We start from the raw sequence: 16629 nt of genomic DNA on the forward strand, positions 1-16629 counted from the left end.
CCCCCTCTCACTTTCATTCCCCTGCCCCCCTCTCACACTCTCCTTCCTCCCTCTCTTTCCCTTTCTCTGTCATTCTTCTTCCCCAGTACCCTTGCCACTATCGGGTAAGCTGCGGATCACTGCTGTCACCCATAGCACCATGAAGCTCAGATGGGACGCCTCCCCGGGGAAAGTCCTCAAGTACATCATCAGCTACAAGCCAGATGACGGAGAGCTCAAAGAGGTGACACTATCTAACACCAAACATTTACACACTGACGTCATTGGGAAAGTGTTAGTGAAGAACTCTATGTTACTTCTGAATACGTCCCAGATGGCACCCTGTTCCCTCCAGAGTGCACTACTTTTGACCAGAGCCATATGGGTTATAATGTAGATTTCCACCTAAATAGACATACCCAAAAGTAATTATTTATCATGAGAGGGCCATAAACAATACCTAGTAATGCTTACACTGCCAGAAATATTCAAATCTCACCTTTCTAGTAAAAATAGTTATACATTTTTGAGGTTTAGTCACTTTTGAGGATACAAGCTCAAGTGCACAGTACAAATATGATACAAATATATATTTCCTTTTCAACAAAAGTGGGGATTAGGGTTTGAAATGATTGAAATGCTTTATAAATGTAGTAACAATCAAATTATAAATGACGTATCTAATATTTAACCTTTTTTAAATAATAAATAAATATGATCATACTTAGTGAGTGTACAAAATTGCCACCATTTTATGGTGACCGAGCATTTTCTACCCAGCATCCTCTGAGCGATGCGCAGACACCATTCAAATCCCTGCAGACTCATTACAACTTCAGCTTTAAGCACGTGGTGCTGTGACCAAGAAAAAGTGGTCTTGTTTAAATTCTATGAAATGATTCATCATTTTTTCATGTTGAGAGCACTAAATCCATCTGAGAACATCAAAGTGAGATACTCACTTTCATATGTTTCATATGCCATATTGTAAGTAAAGCTGCAAGCTTCATCACCAGGAGAGTTCGATCCTTTGTCTGGATAGGCCAGAAAATGTGACGTGTCGCTGCCTATGCTCACATACTGCATATCAGATGAGAGCGGAGAACAGCATGCGAAGCGGGACAACCAGCGCTGTCACAAACTGCACAACAATTGATGTTGCGCCGTTCACTGAGCGCCCTGTACACAAAAATTTTGGTTGGAAACGGTCCAGAACCGCTCAAAGTCCCCTAAATAGGGGACAGAGTTTATTAAGGGAAAGTCACAAGTCATTGATGTCACAGGGTGTTATATTAGCTGCACATTCAGTAGGTTGCGATCTTGACTCCATGGGCAGGCTTGGCCAGGACAACATGCTGAAAGAAGCATACTGGCACCCCAGCACCCCTGCACCCCTGTACCTCAGCACCCCAGTACCTCAGCACCCCAGTACTTCAGCACCCCAGCACCCCAGTACCTCAGCACCCCAGTACCTCAGCAACCCAGTACCCCAGCACCCCAGTACCCCAGCACCTCAGTACCTCAGCAACCCAGTACCCCAGCACCCCAGTACCCCAGCACCTCAGTACCTCAGCACCCCAGTACCTCAGCAACCCAGTACCCCAGCACCCCAGTACCTCAGCACCCCAGTACCTCAGCAACCCAGTACCCCAGCAACCCAGTACCCCAGCACCTCAGCACCCCAGTACCTTAGCAACCCAGTACCCCAGCACCCCAGTACCCCAGCACCCCAGTACCTCAGCACCCCAGTACCTCAGCAACCCAGTACCCCAGCACCCCAGTACCTCAGCACCCCAGTACCTCAGCAACCCAGCACCCCATTACCTCAGCAACCCAGCACCCCATTACCTCAGCACCCCAGTACCTCAGCACCCCAGTACCTCAGCAACCCAGCACTCCATTACCTCAGCACCCCAGCACCCCAGTACCTCCGCACCCCAGTACCTCAGCACCCCAGTACCTCAGCAACCTAGCACCCCATTACCTCAGCACCCCAGCACTCCAGTACCCCAGCACCCCAGTACCTAAGCACCCAAGTATCCCAGTACCTCAGCACCCCAGTACCTCAGCACCCCAGTACCTCAGCACCCCAGCACCCCAGTACCTCAGCACCCCAGTACTTCAGCACCCCAGCATCCCAGCATCTCAGCACCTCAGCACCCCTGCACCACAGCACCCCAGCAGCCCAGTACCCCAGCACCTCAGCACCTCAGCACCACAGCACCCCAGTACCCCAGCACCTCAGCATCCCAGTACCCCAGCACCTCAGCACCACAGCACCCCAGTACCCCAGCACCCCAGCACCCAGCCACAGACTCAGAGATGCAGTATATCACTGGGCATCCCACGTCATTATTTCTCACTTGGATTTAAGAGACCTTCAAGCTATGATGAAAGCTCATGTGAAGTTGAACGAAAGTGTCTCCTTGGACACCCCAACAAGAACATTCAGAAATGACTGATGGAAGAGCTAAGGGTCTCTACTGGATACATCTCTACCACATATTTACTGGATACATCTCTACCACAGGAGTACTGGATACATCTCTACCACATATGTACTGGATACATCTCTACCACAGGAGTACTGGATACATCTCTACCCCAGGAGTACTGGATACATCTCTACCACATACGTACTGGATACATCTCTACCACAGGAGTACTGGATACATCTCTACCACAGGAGTACTGGATACATCTCTACCACAGGAGTACTGGATACATCTCTACCCCAGGAGTACTGGATACATCTCTACCCCAGGAGTACTGGATACATCTCTACCACATACGTACTGGATACATCTCTACCACAGGAGTACTGGATACATCTCTACCACATACGTACTGGATACATCTCTACCACAGGAGTACTGGATACATCTCTACCCCAGGAGTACTGGATACATCTCTACCACATACGTACTGGATACATCTCTACTCCAGGAGTACTGGATACATCTCTACCACAGGAGTACTGGATACATCTCTACCACAGGAGTACTGGATACATCTCTACCACAGGAGTACTGGATACATCTCTACCACATATGTACTGGATACATCTCTACCACATACGTACTGGATACATCTCTACCACATACGTACTGGATACATCTCTACCACATACGTAGTGGATACATCTCTACCTCAGGAGTACTGGATACATCTCTACCCCAGGAGTACTGGATACATCTCTACCACATACGTACTGGATACATCTCTACCTCAGGAGTACTGGATACATCTCTACCTCAGGAGTACTGGATACATCTCTACCACAGGAGTACTGGATACATCTCTACCACAGGAGTACTGGATACATCTCTACCACATACGTACTGGATACATCTCTACCACAGGAGTACTGGATACATCTCTACCACATACGTACTGGATACATCTCTACCTCAGGAGTACTGGATACATCTCTACCTCAGGAGTACTGGATACATCTCTACTCCAGGAGTACTGGATACATCTCTACCACAGGAGTACTGGATACATCTCTACCACATATGTACTGGATACATCTCTACCACAGGAGTACTGGATACATCTCTACCACAGGAGTACTGGATACATCTCTACCTCAGGAGTACTGGATACATCTCTACCTCAGGAGTACTGGATACATCTCTACCTCAGGAGTACTGGATACATCTCTACCCCAGGAGTACTGGATACATCTCTACCTCAGGAGTACTGGATACATCTCTACCCCAGGAGTACTGGATACATCTCTACCACAGGAGTACTGGATACATCTCCACCACAGGAGTACTGGATACATCTCTACTGTACCACAGGAGTACTGGATACATCTCTACCACAGGAGTACTGGATACATCTCTACTGTACCACAGGAGTACTGGATACATCTCTACCCCAGGAGTACTGGATACATCTCTACCACAGGAGTACTGGATACATCTCTACCACAGGAGTACTGGATACATCTCTACTGTACCACAGGAGTACTGGATACATCTCTACCACAGGAGTACTGGATACATCTCTACCTCAGGAGTACTGGATACATCTCTACTCCAGGACTACTGGATACATCTCTACCACATATGTACTGGATACATCTCTACCACAGGAGTACTGGATACATCTCTACCTCAGGAGTACTGGATACATCTCTACTCCAGGACTACTGGATACATCTCTACTCCAGGAGTACTGGATACATCTCTACCACAGGAGTACTGGATACATCTCTACCTCAGGAGTACTGGATACATCTCTACCACAGGAGTACTGGATACATCTCTACTCCAGGAGTACTGGATACATCTCTACCACAGGAGTACTGGATACATCTCTACCACAGGAGTACTGGATACATCTCTACTGTACCACAGGAGTACTGGATACATCTCTACTCCAGGAGTACTGGATACATCTCTACCTCAGGAGTACTGGATACATCTCTACCACAGGAGTACTGGATACATCTCTACCACAGGAGTACTGGATACATCTCTACCTCAGGAGTACTGGATACATCTCTACTCCAGGAGTACTGGATGCATCTCTACCACAGGAGTACTGGATACATCTCTACCTCAGGAGTACTGGATACATCTCTACCACAGGAGTACTGGATACATCTCTACCACAGGAGTACTGGATACATCTCTACCACAGGAGTACTGGATACATCTCTACCACAGGAGTACTGGATACATCTCTATCTCAGGAGTACTGGATACATCTCTACCCCAGGAGTACTGGATACATCTCTACCACATATGTACTGGATACATCTCTACCACAGGAGTACTGGATACATCTCTACCACAGGAGTACTGGATACATCTCTACCTCAGGAGTACTGGATACATCTCTACTCCAGGAGTACTGGATGCATCTCTACCACAGGAGTACTGGATACATCTCTACCTCAGGAGTACTGGATACATCTCTACCACAGGAGTACTGGATACATCTCTACCACAGGAGTACTGGATACATCTCTACCACAGGAGTACTGGATACATCTCTACCACAGGAGTACTGGATACATCTCTACCTCAGGAGTACTGGATACATCTCTACCACAGGAGTACTGGATACATCTCTACCACAGGAGTACTGGATACATCTCTACCACAGGAGTACTGGATACATCTCTACCACAGGAGTACTGGATACATCTCTACCTCAGGAGTACTGGATACATCTCTACCCCAGGAGTACTGGATACATCTCTACCACATATGTACTGGATACATCTCTACCACAGGAGTACTGGATACATCTCTACCACATATGTACTGGATACATCTCTACCACATACGTACTGGATACATCTCTACCACAGGAGTACTTTGATACATCTCTACCACATATGTACTAGATACATCTCTACTGTACCACAGGAGTACTGGATACATCTCTACCACATACGTACTGGATACATCTCTACCACATACGTACTGGATACATCTCTACCACAGGAGTACTTGATACATCTCTACCACATATATACTAGATACATCTCTACTGTACCACAGGAGTACTGGATACATCTCTACCACAGGAGTACTGGATACATCTCTACCACAGGAGTACTGGATACATCTCTACCACAGGAGTACTGGATACATCTCTACCACAGGAGTACTGGATACATCTCTATCTCAGGAGTACTGGATACATCTCTACCCCAGGAGTACTGGATACATCTCTACCACAGGAGTACTGGATACATCTCTACCTCAGGAGTACTGGATACATCTCTACCCCAGGAGTACTGGATACATCTCTACCACATATGTACTGGATACATCTCTACCACAGGAGTACTGGATACATCTCTACCACATATGTACTGGATACATCTCTACCACATACGTACTGGATACATCTCTACCACAGGAGTACTTTGATACATCTCTACCACATACGTACTGGATACATCTCTACCACAGGAGTACTTGATACATCTCTACCACATATGTACTAGATACATCTCTACTGTACCACAGGAGTACTGGATACATCTCTACCACATACGTACTGGATACATCTCTACCACATACGTACTGGATACATCTCTACCACAGGAGTACTTGATACATCTCTACCACATATATACTAGATACATCTCTACTGTACCACAGGAGTACTGGATACATCTCTACCACATACGTACTGGATACATCTCTACCACAGGAGTACTGGATACATCTCTACCTCAGGAGTACTGGATACATCTCTACCACAGGAGTACTGGATACATCTCTACCACATACGTACTGGATACATCTCTACCACAGGAGTACTTTGATACATCTCTACCACATATGTACTGGATACATCTCTACCACAGGAGTACTGGATACATCTCTACCTCAGGAGTACTGAATACATCTCTACCTCAGGAGTACTGGATACATCTCTACCACAGGAGTACTGGATACATCTCTACCTCAGGAGTACTGGATACATCTCTACCTCAGGAGTACTGGATACATCTCTACCACATATGTACTGGATACATCTCTACCACAGGAGTACTGGATACATCTCTACCACATATGTACTGGATACATCTCTACCACAGGAGTACTGGATACATCTCTACCACAGGAGTACTGGATACATCTCTACCACAGGAGTACTGGATACATCTCTACCACAGGAGTACTGGATACATCTCTACCACAGGAGTACTGGATACATCTCTACCCCAGGAGTACTGGATACATCTCTACCTCAGGAGTACTGGATACATCTCTACCACATACGTACTGGATACATCTCTACCTCAGGAGTACTGGATACATCTCTACCACAGGAGTACTGGATACATCTCCACCACAGGAGTACTGGATACATCTCCACCACAGGAGTACTGGATACATCTCCACCACAGGAGTACGGTGGCACCTTAATTGGGGAGGATGGGCTCATGTTATTGGCTGGAGCGGAATTAGTGGAATGATATCAAATGCCATTCTATTCACTCCGTTCCAGACATTATTATGAGCCGTCCTCCCCTCAGCAGCCTCCACTGATCCCTACCCAGATCCTCTCATGGAGCATCTGCAGACTGCTGTCTCCAAAGGAGCCTCTCTCTGTGGACTTATGTTCTAAGGTCGATTCCTCTGCGTTGCTATGGATACCTTTTCTTGATTTTATTTTTGAAGTTCAAAGTGGAAACTGAGGTAAGACATTTCTCAGCATTTCTGCTGGAAGCTTTTTGACTTCAAGAGTTTTTCCTACCATCAAATATCCTCTGGAATTACAAATATAGCCTCAATACTTTTTTTAAGGACACGGTTTATTATTCATATGGCTTTTCTCAAAGGCTCTGATGACATTTAGAAATAAAAAGGAAACATGGAAGGGGAGTTCACTTTGAGAAAACAACTCCCAACGTTTTATTGGTTAACATCAATGTTCAAAATACTACGGTTGTCAAGATTTAGCTGTAAATTCAATAGTAATACCACAAATCATAGTTTATGTTAGTAGTGCTAGTTCATGCTAGTTCTTCAGCAAAAATAATATTGTTAATTGTTTGTTGTTCCTAAAATCATTATCCTTTTATCTCTTTTCTGCCAGGTTGAAGTCAATGGCGATATAACATCCCTGCCTCTTGCCAACCTCATCTCTCAATCTGAGTATGATGTTGCTGTCACCCCAGTTTACGATGCAGGTGTTGGAAACCCAATGCTTGGACAAGCCATTACAGGTAAACAACCGTTTGTGTGATTTATCATTTGGCTGATGAACTGTAGACTAGATATATGAGTGGATCTTGGTGGTGACGGTTGAGTCTGCATTCCTTCCTTGGATTTTGCCTGTTCCTCAGTCATTCGTCTTTCTAGTAGAAGCCCAAACATCAAGTCACTGTTCCCAGAGACTGTGTGTGTGTGTGTGTGTGTGTGTGTGTGTGTGTGTGTGTGTGTGTGTGTGTGTGTGTGTGTGCGCGTGCGTGTGTGTGAGAGAGTCTAGTTAATTATATTTGGGCCTACAAAACTTTGTGTGTTTGTGTGCGAGTCTGCTATCGCTCACTGCATGGGGCCTTGTTCATCATTAATCCCAGATGATTTGAAGAAATGATTTTTTCCATACACACACACACACACACACACACACACACACACACACACACACACACACACACACACACACACACACACACACACACACACACACACACACACACACACACACACACACACTCACACACTCACACACACACACACACACACACACACACACACTCAAAACCTGTTTGTTGGCCATTTATCTATAAAATGGACTCACAGCTAAAATGTTCCTCACATGGTTCGCAGCCCCTCTGACGAACGATATGGCCTTGCCTCATCTCTCAGGACTTCCTCATAATAATCATAATACTCTCCCTCTCTCACATCTCCGTCCATGTGTACAGATGTTGTTCCTGCCCCGCAGAACCTGAAGTTGTCCGAGGTGACCCAGACCTCGTTCAGGGCCACATGGGAACACGGGGCCCCTGACGTGGCCCTCTACCGAATCGGCTGGACCAAGAAGGGAGAGAACAACTTCCAATATGTATGTTGATCTGCTCCAGCCGATGGTGAATGGTGATTCTGGTATATTTACTGCTATGGAGTGGACTGGGACTGTTTATGCTCTCTCTCTCTCCCCCCCCTCTCTCCCTGTCTCTATCTCTCCCTATCTTGTCCTCTCTCTCCCCCTCTTGCCCTCTCTCTCTGTCTCCCTCTCTCTCTGTCTCTATCTCTCCCTCTCTCGCCCTCTCTCTATCTCGCCCCGTCTCTCCCTCTCTCTCTGTCTCTATCTCCCTCTCTCACCCTCCCTCTCACCCTCCCTCTCCCCCTCTCTCCTTCTCTCTCTGTCTCCCTCTCTCTCTGTCTCTCTCTCCCTCTCTCACCCTCTCTCTCCCCCTCTCTATCTCTCCTTCTGTCTCTGTTTATTTGTCTCTATCTCTCCCTCTCTTTCTGTCTCTCTATCTCTCTCTCTGTCTCTCAATCTCTCCCCCTCTCTTTGTCTCCCTCTCTCTATCTCTCCCTCTCTCTTCGTCTCCCTCTTTCTCTGTCTCGTTCTCCCCACCACTCTCTCTCTCGCTGTCCCCCTCTACCTGTTCCCCCTCTGTCTCTCCATCCATCTCTCCAGGCTATCCTGAACAGTGATGAAACATCCCATAATCTGGAGAACTTGGACCCGGACACCCTGTATGATGTCACCGTCACGGCCATCTACCCAGACGAGTCAGAGAGTGAGGACCTGATTGGCAGCCAGCGCACATGTAGGTTCACCCTTCTGTTCTTCTCCTCTCTCATTCTCCTATCAGTTACATGAATGCTTTACATTTAGACCACAGCCTATTGAAATGACCTTGTTCTTTCCCTGTTGTTCTCATCACCTTCTCTTTTTCCAGTGTTAAAGATGACTACAGCTGGTATGTTATTTGAAACGGAGAAGGACATTATCATTGTAATGTTCATGATTATGATTACAATGGTGATGCGAATGATAATTAAAGTGGTGTTGATGGAAAACACACTTTTATAAAATACATCTGCATGTGCATTGCTGTGCCTTGAAAGAGCTGCAAATACAAAAGTGTGACTACTGACGGCCGGACGTTCCACAACAGACACCTAATTGTCAACCATTTGTCATAATATAATTTCTCATGTCATTAAATTAATGTCGTTTTTCATGTCATAACATTGTCATTCCTCGTGTCGTTAATGTCAATCCTCATCATGTCACAATGTCATTCCTCACCAATGTCCCCATCATTGGAAATGCATGTGTCATATAGTATAGTAACCTTACTGGCTGCTTCACTCTCCATCATGTCGTTTACTTGTACTTCATCACCAAATCATGTGTTCTCATCACCTCACCCCCTATCCTCATCATCATTGTTTCATCCAGCTTCCTGACCACCATGTGATTGTGGATTGGTAAAAGCTGCCTAATGTTCCCTGCAGCTATTTTATATAAACCACCACTGTCTTGGGTCAGTGTATTGATTGTAATGTGTTCCTAGCTCCCACTGGACCTCCGCAGAACTTGCAGGTGTTCAACGCGACCACGGTCACTCTGACAGTGAAGTGGGACCACGCCCCAGGCCCCGTCCAGAACTACAAGATCTCTTTCCAACCTGTGGCTGGAGGCAAAGCTCTCTCGGTAAGTACGACACACACCCTCCAGCAGTTTCTTGAAAACATTTGAAGTAATCTGTTAACAATTCCCAGACTGTTTTGCAATGACTATGAGTGTATTGTGAGTAACTGATAAGTAGTGTCTACCCAGAACTAACTTCTAAATCCTATGCCCTCTGGGTATGACATCTCTCAGTTCACTTACCTATAATATAGAGAAAGTTGTTCTTGCTCTCTAGTCTGTAACTGAGTGGTGACGTTAGTTGTTATCAGTGTGATGCGTCAGTATCTGTGTGAGGTTTTCTCCAACGTGACGGAGCTAGTTTAACCCCAATGATGAAACCATAAGTACTTCCCAGTGCAGTAAAAAACGTGATTTTCCTGTGTTTTTTATATAATGGCCTTTTAGTGTAAGAGCAGTTTGAAAAGTCTGCATGATATGCCAGCCTGTTGTGGTGGGATGGAGTTTTGGCCTGCCTGGTGAAATCACCAGGTGGTAAAAGTCTCGGCCAATAACAGATAGTTTTCAGTTTTCCCCTCCCCACTCAGACAACTCCCAGACAATCCTAGCAAAATTCTAGCTTGAGAAATTGCTTTTTGCTAAGAAGATATACATATATATATATTTTTTTTTACCATTTTCATTGAAAACAATCCCAGTAAGGTACTTAATTGTTACCCAGAAATGATTTGATATTGAGATAAAAATGTCTGCATTGAACCGTTTGAAGTCAAATGGCTAATTCCGTTCTCATAAAAGTACTTAAGCATTTCTAAATTGGTTTATTGTAATATGAAATCCCTGTCCTCTTGGGATCCACAATTGGTGTCCTCCTCGCTATTTTGTCTTCGTCCGCATTGTTAGTTTGACGTTAGAATTATGACATGGTCCTCCTATCCAGTCTGTTTGTGTTCAGACTGGATAGGAGGTCTGTATATAGCAGCCAAGCCCACATTCCTAACTGATAACTTAATTGTGACCTGCTACGGAAAATGTTAGGAAATACCTTTTTTTTTCTTTTCGGTTGACGATGCGCTTATATGAAAAGAATTTGGTTAGTTTAAAATGTTTTAAGTGTCTGAGAAGTTATGACAGGGTACCCCAAACATTGTATCAGTTCTCTAAACTGTGATTTCAACATGACACCATGGGACAGAGCTGTTACATGTCTATCTAATCCCATCATAGCACATCATTGGAATTATATTATAGTATCGCTGTCACTTAAAACAGTATGGAGACATACTGCTGTTGTGATGTTGTGGTCTGTAGACTTGTTGATTTAACCTAAGCCATATAAGCCAGGCATGACATTCACACTTGGGACCCTCAAGTGCCTGTCTCCAGTGGTTTAAAGTACTTAAGTACTACTTAAGGAATTTTTTGGGGTGTCTGTACTTTACTTTACAATTTATATTTTTGAAAAGTTGTACTTTTACTTCACTGCATTCCTAAAGAAAATAATGTACTTTTTACTCCATACATTTTCCCTGATACCCAAAAGTACTCGTTACATTTTTTATGCTTAGCAGGACAGGAAAATTGTCTAATTCACACACTTATCAAGTGAACATCCCTGGTCATCCCTACTACAGTACCTCTGATCTGGCGGACTCACTAAACACAAATGCTTTGTTTGTAAATTATGTTTGAGTGTTGGAGTGTGCCTCTGGCTATCCATAAATAATAAAAAACAAGAAAATGCTGCCGCCTGGTTTGCTTAATATAAGGAATTTTTAATTATTTATAGTTTTACTTTTACTTTTGATACTTAAGTATATTTTTGCGATTACATTTACTTTTAATAATTAATTCTATTTAAATACCAAATACTTTTAGACTTGTACTCAAGTAGGATTTTACTGTGTTACTTTCACTTTTATCTGAGCCATTTCTCTGAAGGTATCTTTACTTTTACTCAAGTATGACAATTGGGTACTTTTTCCACCACTGCCTGTCTCTTATATAATGGTTTAGTGATGTCGAAATACAAAAAGTGGATGTGTAGTCTAGGTGATCTGCTAAATTAATATGTCAGACAAGCGAATACAATGGAAAATGTATTGTATGTTGTCCATTCCGTGGCTATAACGTTTCATGCCATTGGTAGATGTTGCTTACTGTACAGTATAATTTGACCAGTATTGTCGCAGCAGAATAATCTTGCAGCGACAGGATTTTACCGTTTAGTCCATAATGTTGCTTGTACGGTGGTTAGGCTATTAGCTAGAAAAATGTGGTTAAATGAAAAGTGCAATACTGTTAATATAACCTTGTGTTAGTGAAAGTTTTCTGTGAATATATGGAAATCACAAAGCTCATCTGCATTTCCTGCGGTGCAGGAAAATTCTCAGCATCAAAAAAGTGCTCAAATGAAGATCCTACATCTGTAGTTTCCATTAAATGACAGGATACATTTAAAATATTGTCTGGTAGTATTACGAAATTGTTCTTCCATGATGTCTAGTGTCCCTCAAGACCAATGAATCTTCCCTTTATACACTACTAGTTTATGAACACAGTAGTGAAAGAAAGGCAATTGTTCTTTCTTATAAGGTGTTTGAATGAGCAACTCTGTTCACACAAATGGGTAAATAATTCATCCTTGGGGAACCCCGCTTTTGTTTCTGCTAGACTGAAATGAGGGGAAAGGCATTGGCTGATGAGAGAGTTAGAGAGTTCCCTGGGCTCGGGAAGAAACCGTGTTCGTACTCCACAGTCTCGTAAAAGTCCAAATTGATGTAAGAGCTTTGGAGTTTACATTGGTCATGTTTGGATGGCTTCCCTGTGACAGTGTAGAAGACCTCTGCTTGGCCCCAACCACCCCAATTGGGTAATATTTGGTTGATATGTTAATCAATGAGATTACAACCTATTTTCACCTACTCAAAAAGACAGTCAATAGTTTGTTGAATACTCAATGTTTTATCACTATGCTTTCAACCATCTAAAAGCATAACCAAATTCCAATGGGAATACAGTGTTAGATTTTTTAAATTTTATTAGGACCGTCAAAGTTAACATGTTAATAATGTGTTAATGCGTTGCATTTTTAATGGAGTTAATTGTTTAGATGCCATTGATGACATTGATGATTTTTTCACCACACAGAAAAGCTCAACATAGTAGCGCGATCTGTCTCTATTGTGGTGCTTAAACATCCACTCTGTGCGCAGCTTTGAGCAACAATTTTGAAGGAAAACTCAATTAGTAGGACTCCATCAAATCAAACTTTAAATGCACTTTAAATAGAGTTTGACTTAATTTAGTAATTCTTTAATAATTTAGATTATTTTTTCTTAGCGGGAGACATGATTCCAACATGTTTTTTAAAACTAAATTTACCAAAGATTAAATCCCTAGTCCTGTATGTACAGTATTGTTTACATTTACGTCATTTAGCAGACGCTCTTATACAGAGCGACTTACAAGTACATACATTCATACTTTTTTGTACTGGCCCCCCGTGGGAATCGAACCCACAACCCTGGCGTTGCAAGCGCCATGCTCTACCAACTGAGCTACACGGGACTACACGGGTTTATTTTTAGTTGAATCCATGGTTGAATTTACACAATAGCTCTTGATGACTGTCCAAATGCTATATACTGTAGGCCTAAGTAACATCATGGATGATATATGAGTGATAAAGTATGGTTACATTTAATTTGCTCTGTTAGATCCACCCTTTGGAAAACTTTGATAGCAACAGTGAATCTATTAAGTTGAGATTTATCAATGATCATTCTCAAGATGGCACATTGGAAACGGTCTGTGACAAATAGCTAAGCAGGCTGGGCTGGGCTTGGTTAAAACCCTGGATGGGAGACCAAAGTGTAGCTGTAGATGGATACATTTTCCAGTAGGAGGTGCTGCTCAGCCTATAGTTTTGTTCTTATACGTTGAAGATCTGACGTTGTTTCAAAGTGACAAATTCAGCATATTTTATACAAGGTTTGTCAATGTTGAAAATTGGTTACCATGATGGCATAATCCTGTGGTTGAAATTTCACCCTCAAAACAACAGTTTGATTACTTTTTTCAAATGCAATGTATTTTCCATGTAGATTCCACAATACAATACAGTGACAAATTACGTTGAAAAATGTTGATTTCACCGGTTTGTGCTCAGTGGTGAGCTAATGAACTTCAGGGCTTTTTGTCTCTGAGCCGAGGAAAGGGAAACGGGGATACCTAGTCAGTTGTACAACTGAATGCATTCAACTGAAATGTGTCTTCCGCATTTAACCCAACCCCTCTGAATCAGAAAGGTGCGGGGGGCTCCCTTAGTCGTCATCCACGTCTTCGGCAAGAGGACAGCCCTAACAATTAAAAGAGTTTAGCTTGTCATCCATCTGTCACCCTGTTCTAATAAATGACTGTTTTGACATTGATGTGAGATGTTCTCACTTCACTTCTCCTCCCAGAGACAAAGAAAAGCCTCTGACTTTGTTGTTGTCCCCCAAACAGACCCAGGTGGGAGGAAAGAAGAACAGTGTAATCCTCCAGAAGCTGACGCCTGACACTCCCTACTCTGTCACCGTGGCAGCTATCTACCCCAGTGGAGAGGCCAAAGACATCTCAGGCCAAGGAAAGACCCGTAAGTGGACCTGGAACCACCAGACCTGTAAAAGGCCAGAAACCACCTACAACATTCTCCTAATAGATGTATCGTTTTAGAGTACAACCGATGAAGCAGATAACTCTTTTGTGAAGTATTTTGATTTTAGTTCACTCAATATAAAGTGAAATGTTTAAAACACCATATTAAAGCACTTTATGGTTTAATCCAGAGTCTCTTGGTGGAGTGAAGAACCTGCAGGTGACCAACCCCACCATGACCACCCTGAACGTGAAATGGCAGGCGGCCGACGGAAAAGTGAAAGAATACAAAGTCATCTATGTACCTGCTGCCGGTGGAGCTGAGAGCATGGTAGGACTGGCAGGAAGTCTCTCAGCTTGCTGTTGGCTGACTGTGTAAAAAAATATTCCAAGTTCACATCTCAAAATTAAATGAGAAATAGCATATTCATGTATTGTTTGAAGTTGTTTGTTTTATGAATCACAAATGTGACAAACAACTATCTTCAGTCAAACAGAGTTGGTAGTAGGCAGACGTTTATATGTGTGATGTCTTTGTGTAATGTAAAGGAGACTGTAGCTGCCACTAGCACCACCACTGTTCTGAAAGGCCTCCTTCCAGACACCCTCTACACTGTCTCACTGGTGCCGGTCTACGAAGTGGGAGATGGACAGAAACAGTCTGAAAACGGAAAGACAAGTAAGACTGTCTGCAATCTCAGTCTAAAGATCTTTAAAGATCTTCTAAAGATCACTTAAACAGTGATCTTTTCAGGGACTGAGTAATGGCCTTCTTAGAAGCTGATTTATGGAGGAAATCCATAAATCCATAAATAACCACCAATGCAGAGGATGCCTCTCCATTGAGTCTGTATTTAAATTTCATACAGACTCCTTGCAATGCTAAGTTCAATCAGTATAAAGTTTCAGGGACTGAGTAATGGCCTTCTTAAAAGACATTAGTTACATCAATGGAGAAGATAACTCTTTACTGCTGGATTCGAACTTCATACAAACTCCATAAGATAACAGAAGTTAACATAAGATAATATAGTAATTTATTAAGTACTTTGAGATAGTACTTTAATAAGTACTATCAATCAGTATGAAGTGATATTATTAAATCCCTGGTTGGTGTGTTCAGAGTCTCTTGGTGGAGTGAAGAACCTGCAGGTGACCAACCCCACCATGGTCACGTTGAATGTGAAATGGCAGGCGGCCGACGGAAAAGTGAAAGAATACAAAGTCATCTATGTACCTGCTGCCGGTGGAGCTGAGAGCATGGTAGGACTGGCAGGAAGTCTCTCAGCTTGCTGTTGGCTGACTGTGTAAAAAAATATTCCAAGTTCACATCTCAAAATTAAATGAGAAATAGCATATTCATGTATTGTTTGAAGTTGTTTGTTTTATGAATCACAAATGTGACAAACAACTATCTTCAGTCAAACAGAGTTGGTAGTAGGCAGACGTTTATATGTGTGATGTCTTTGTGTAATGTAAAGGAGACTGTAGCTGCCACTAGCACCACCACTGTTCTGAAAGGCCTCCTTCCAGACACCCTCTACACTGTCTCACTGGTGCCGGTCTACGAAGTGGGAGATGGACAGAAACAGTCTGAAAACGGAAAGACAAGTAAGACTGTCTGCAATCTCAGTCTAAAGATCTTTAAAGATCTTCTAAAGATCACTTAAACAGTGATCTTTTCAGGGACTGAGTAATGGCCTTCTTAGAAGCTGATTTATGGAGGAAATCCATAAATAACCACCAATGCAGAGGATACCTCTCCATTGAGTCTGTATTTAAATTTCATACAGACTCCTTGCAATGCTAAGTTCAATCAGTATAAAGTTTCAGGGACTGAGTAATGGCCTTCTTAAAAGACATTAGTTACATCAATGGAGAAGATAACTCTTTACTGCTGGATTCGAA

General features: G+C 43.2%; 1 protein-coding gene across 1 annotated transcript in view; it reads left to right on the forward strand.

Annotated features, from left to right (window-relative positions):
- LOC129817604 (collagen alpha-1(XII) chain-like) overlaps positions 1–16629 on the forward strand; it is a 107013-nt gene that overhangs the window by 53172 nt on the left and 37212 nt on the right. Inside the window, exons 24-34 of the mRNA XM_055873031.1 lie at positions 87–223; positions 7561–7690; positions 8396–8535; positions 9118–9250; positions 9383–9403; positions 10004–10143; positions 14590–14719; positions 14913–15052; positions 15271–15400; positions 15845–15984; positions 16203–16332. Of these exons, the coding sequence (XP_055729006.1) occupies positions 87–223; positions 7561–7690; positions 8396–8535; positions 9118–9250; positions 9383–9403; positions 10004–10143; positions 14590–14719; positions 14913–15052; positions 15271–15400; positions 15845–15984; positions 16203–16332 (1371 nt within the window). The remainder of the gene's footprint in view (positions 1–86; positions 224–7560; positions 7691–8395; positions 8536–9117; positions 9251–9382; positions 9404–10003; positions 10144–14589; positions 14720–14912; positions 15053–15270; positions 15401–15844; positions 15985–16202; positions 16333–16629) is intronic.

The sequence above is a fragment of the Salvelinus fontinalis genome, chromosome 20 (assembly GCF_029448725.1).
Source record: "Salvelinus fontinalis isolate EN_2023a chromosome 20, ASM2944872v1, whole genome shotgun sequence".
Lineage (NCBI taxonomy): Eukaryota > Metazoa > Chordata > Actinopteri > Salmoniformes > Salmonidae > Salvelinus > Salvelinus fontinalis.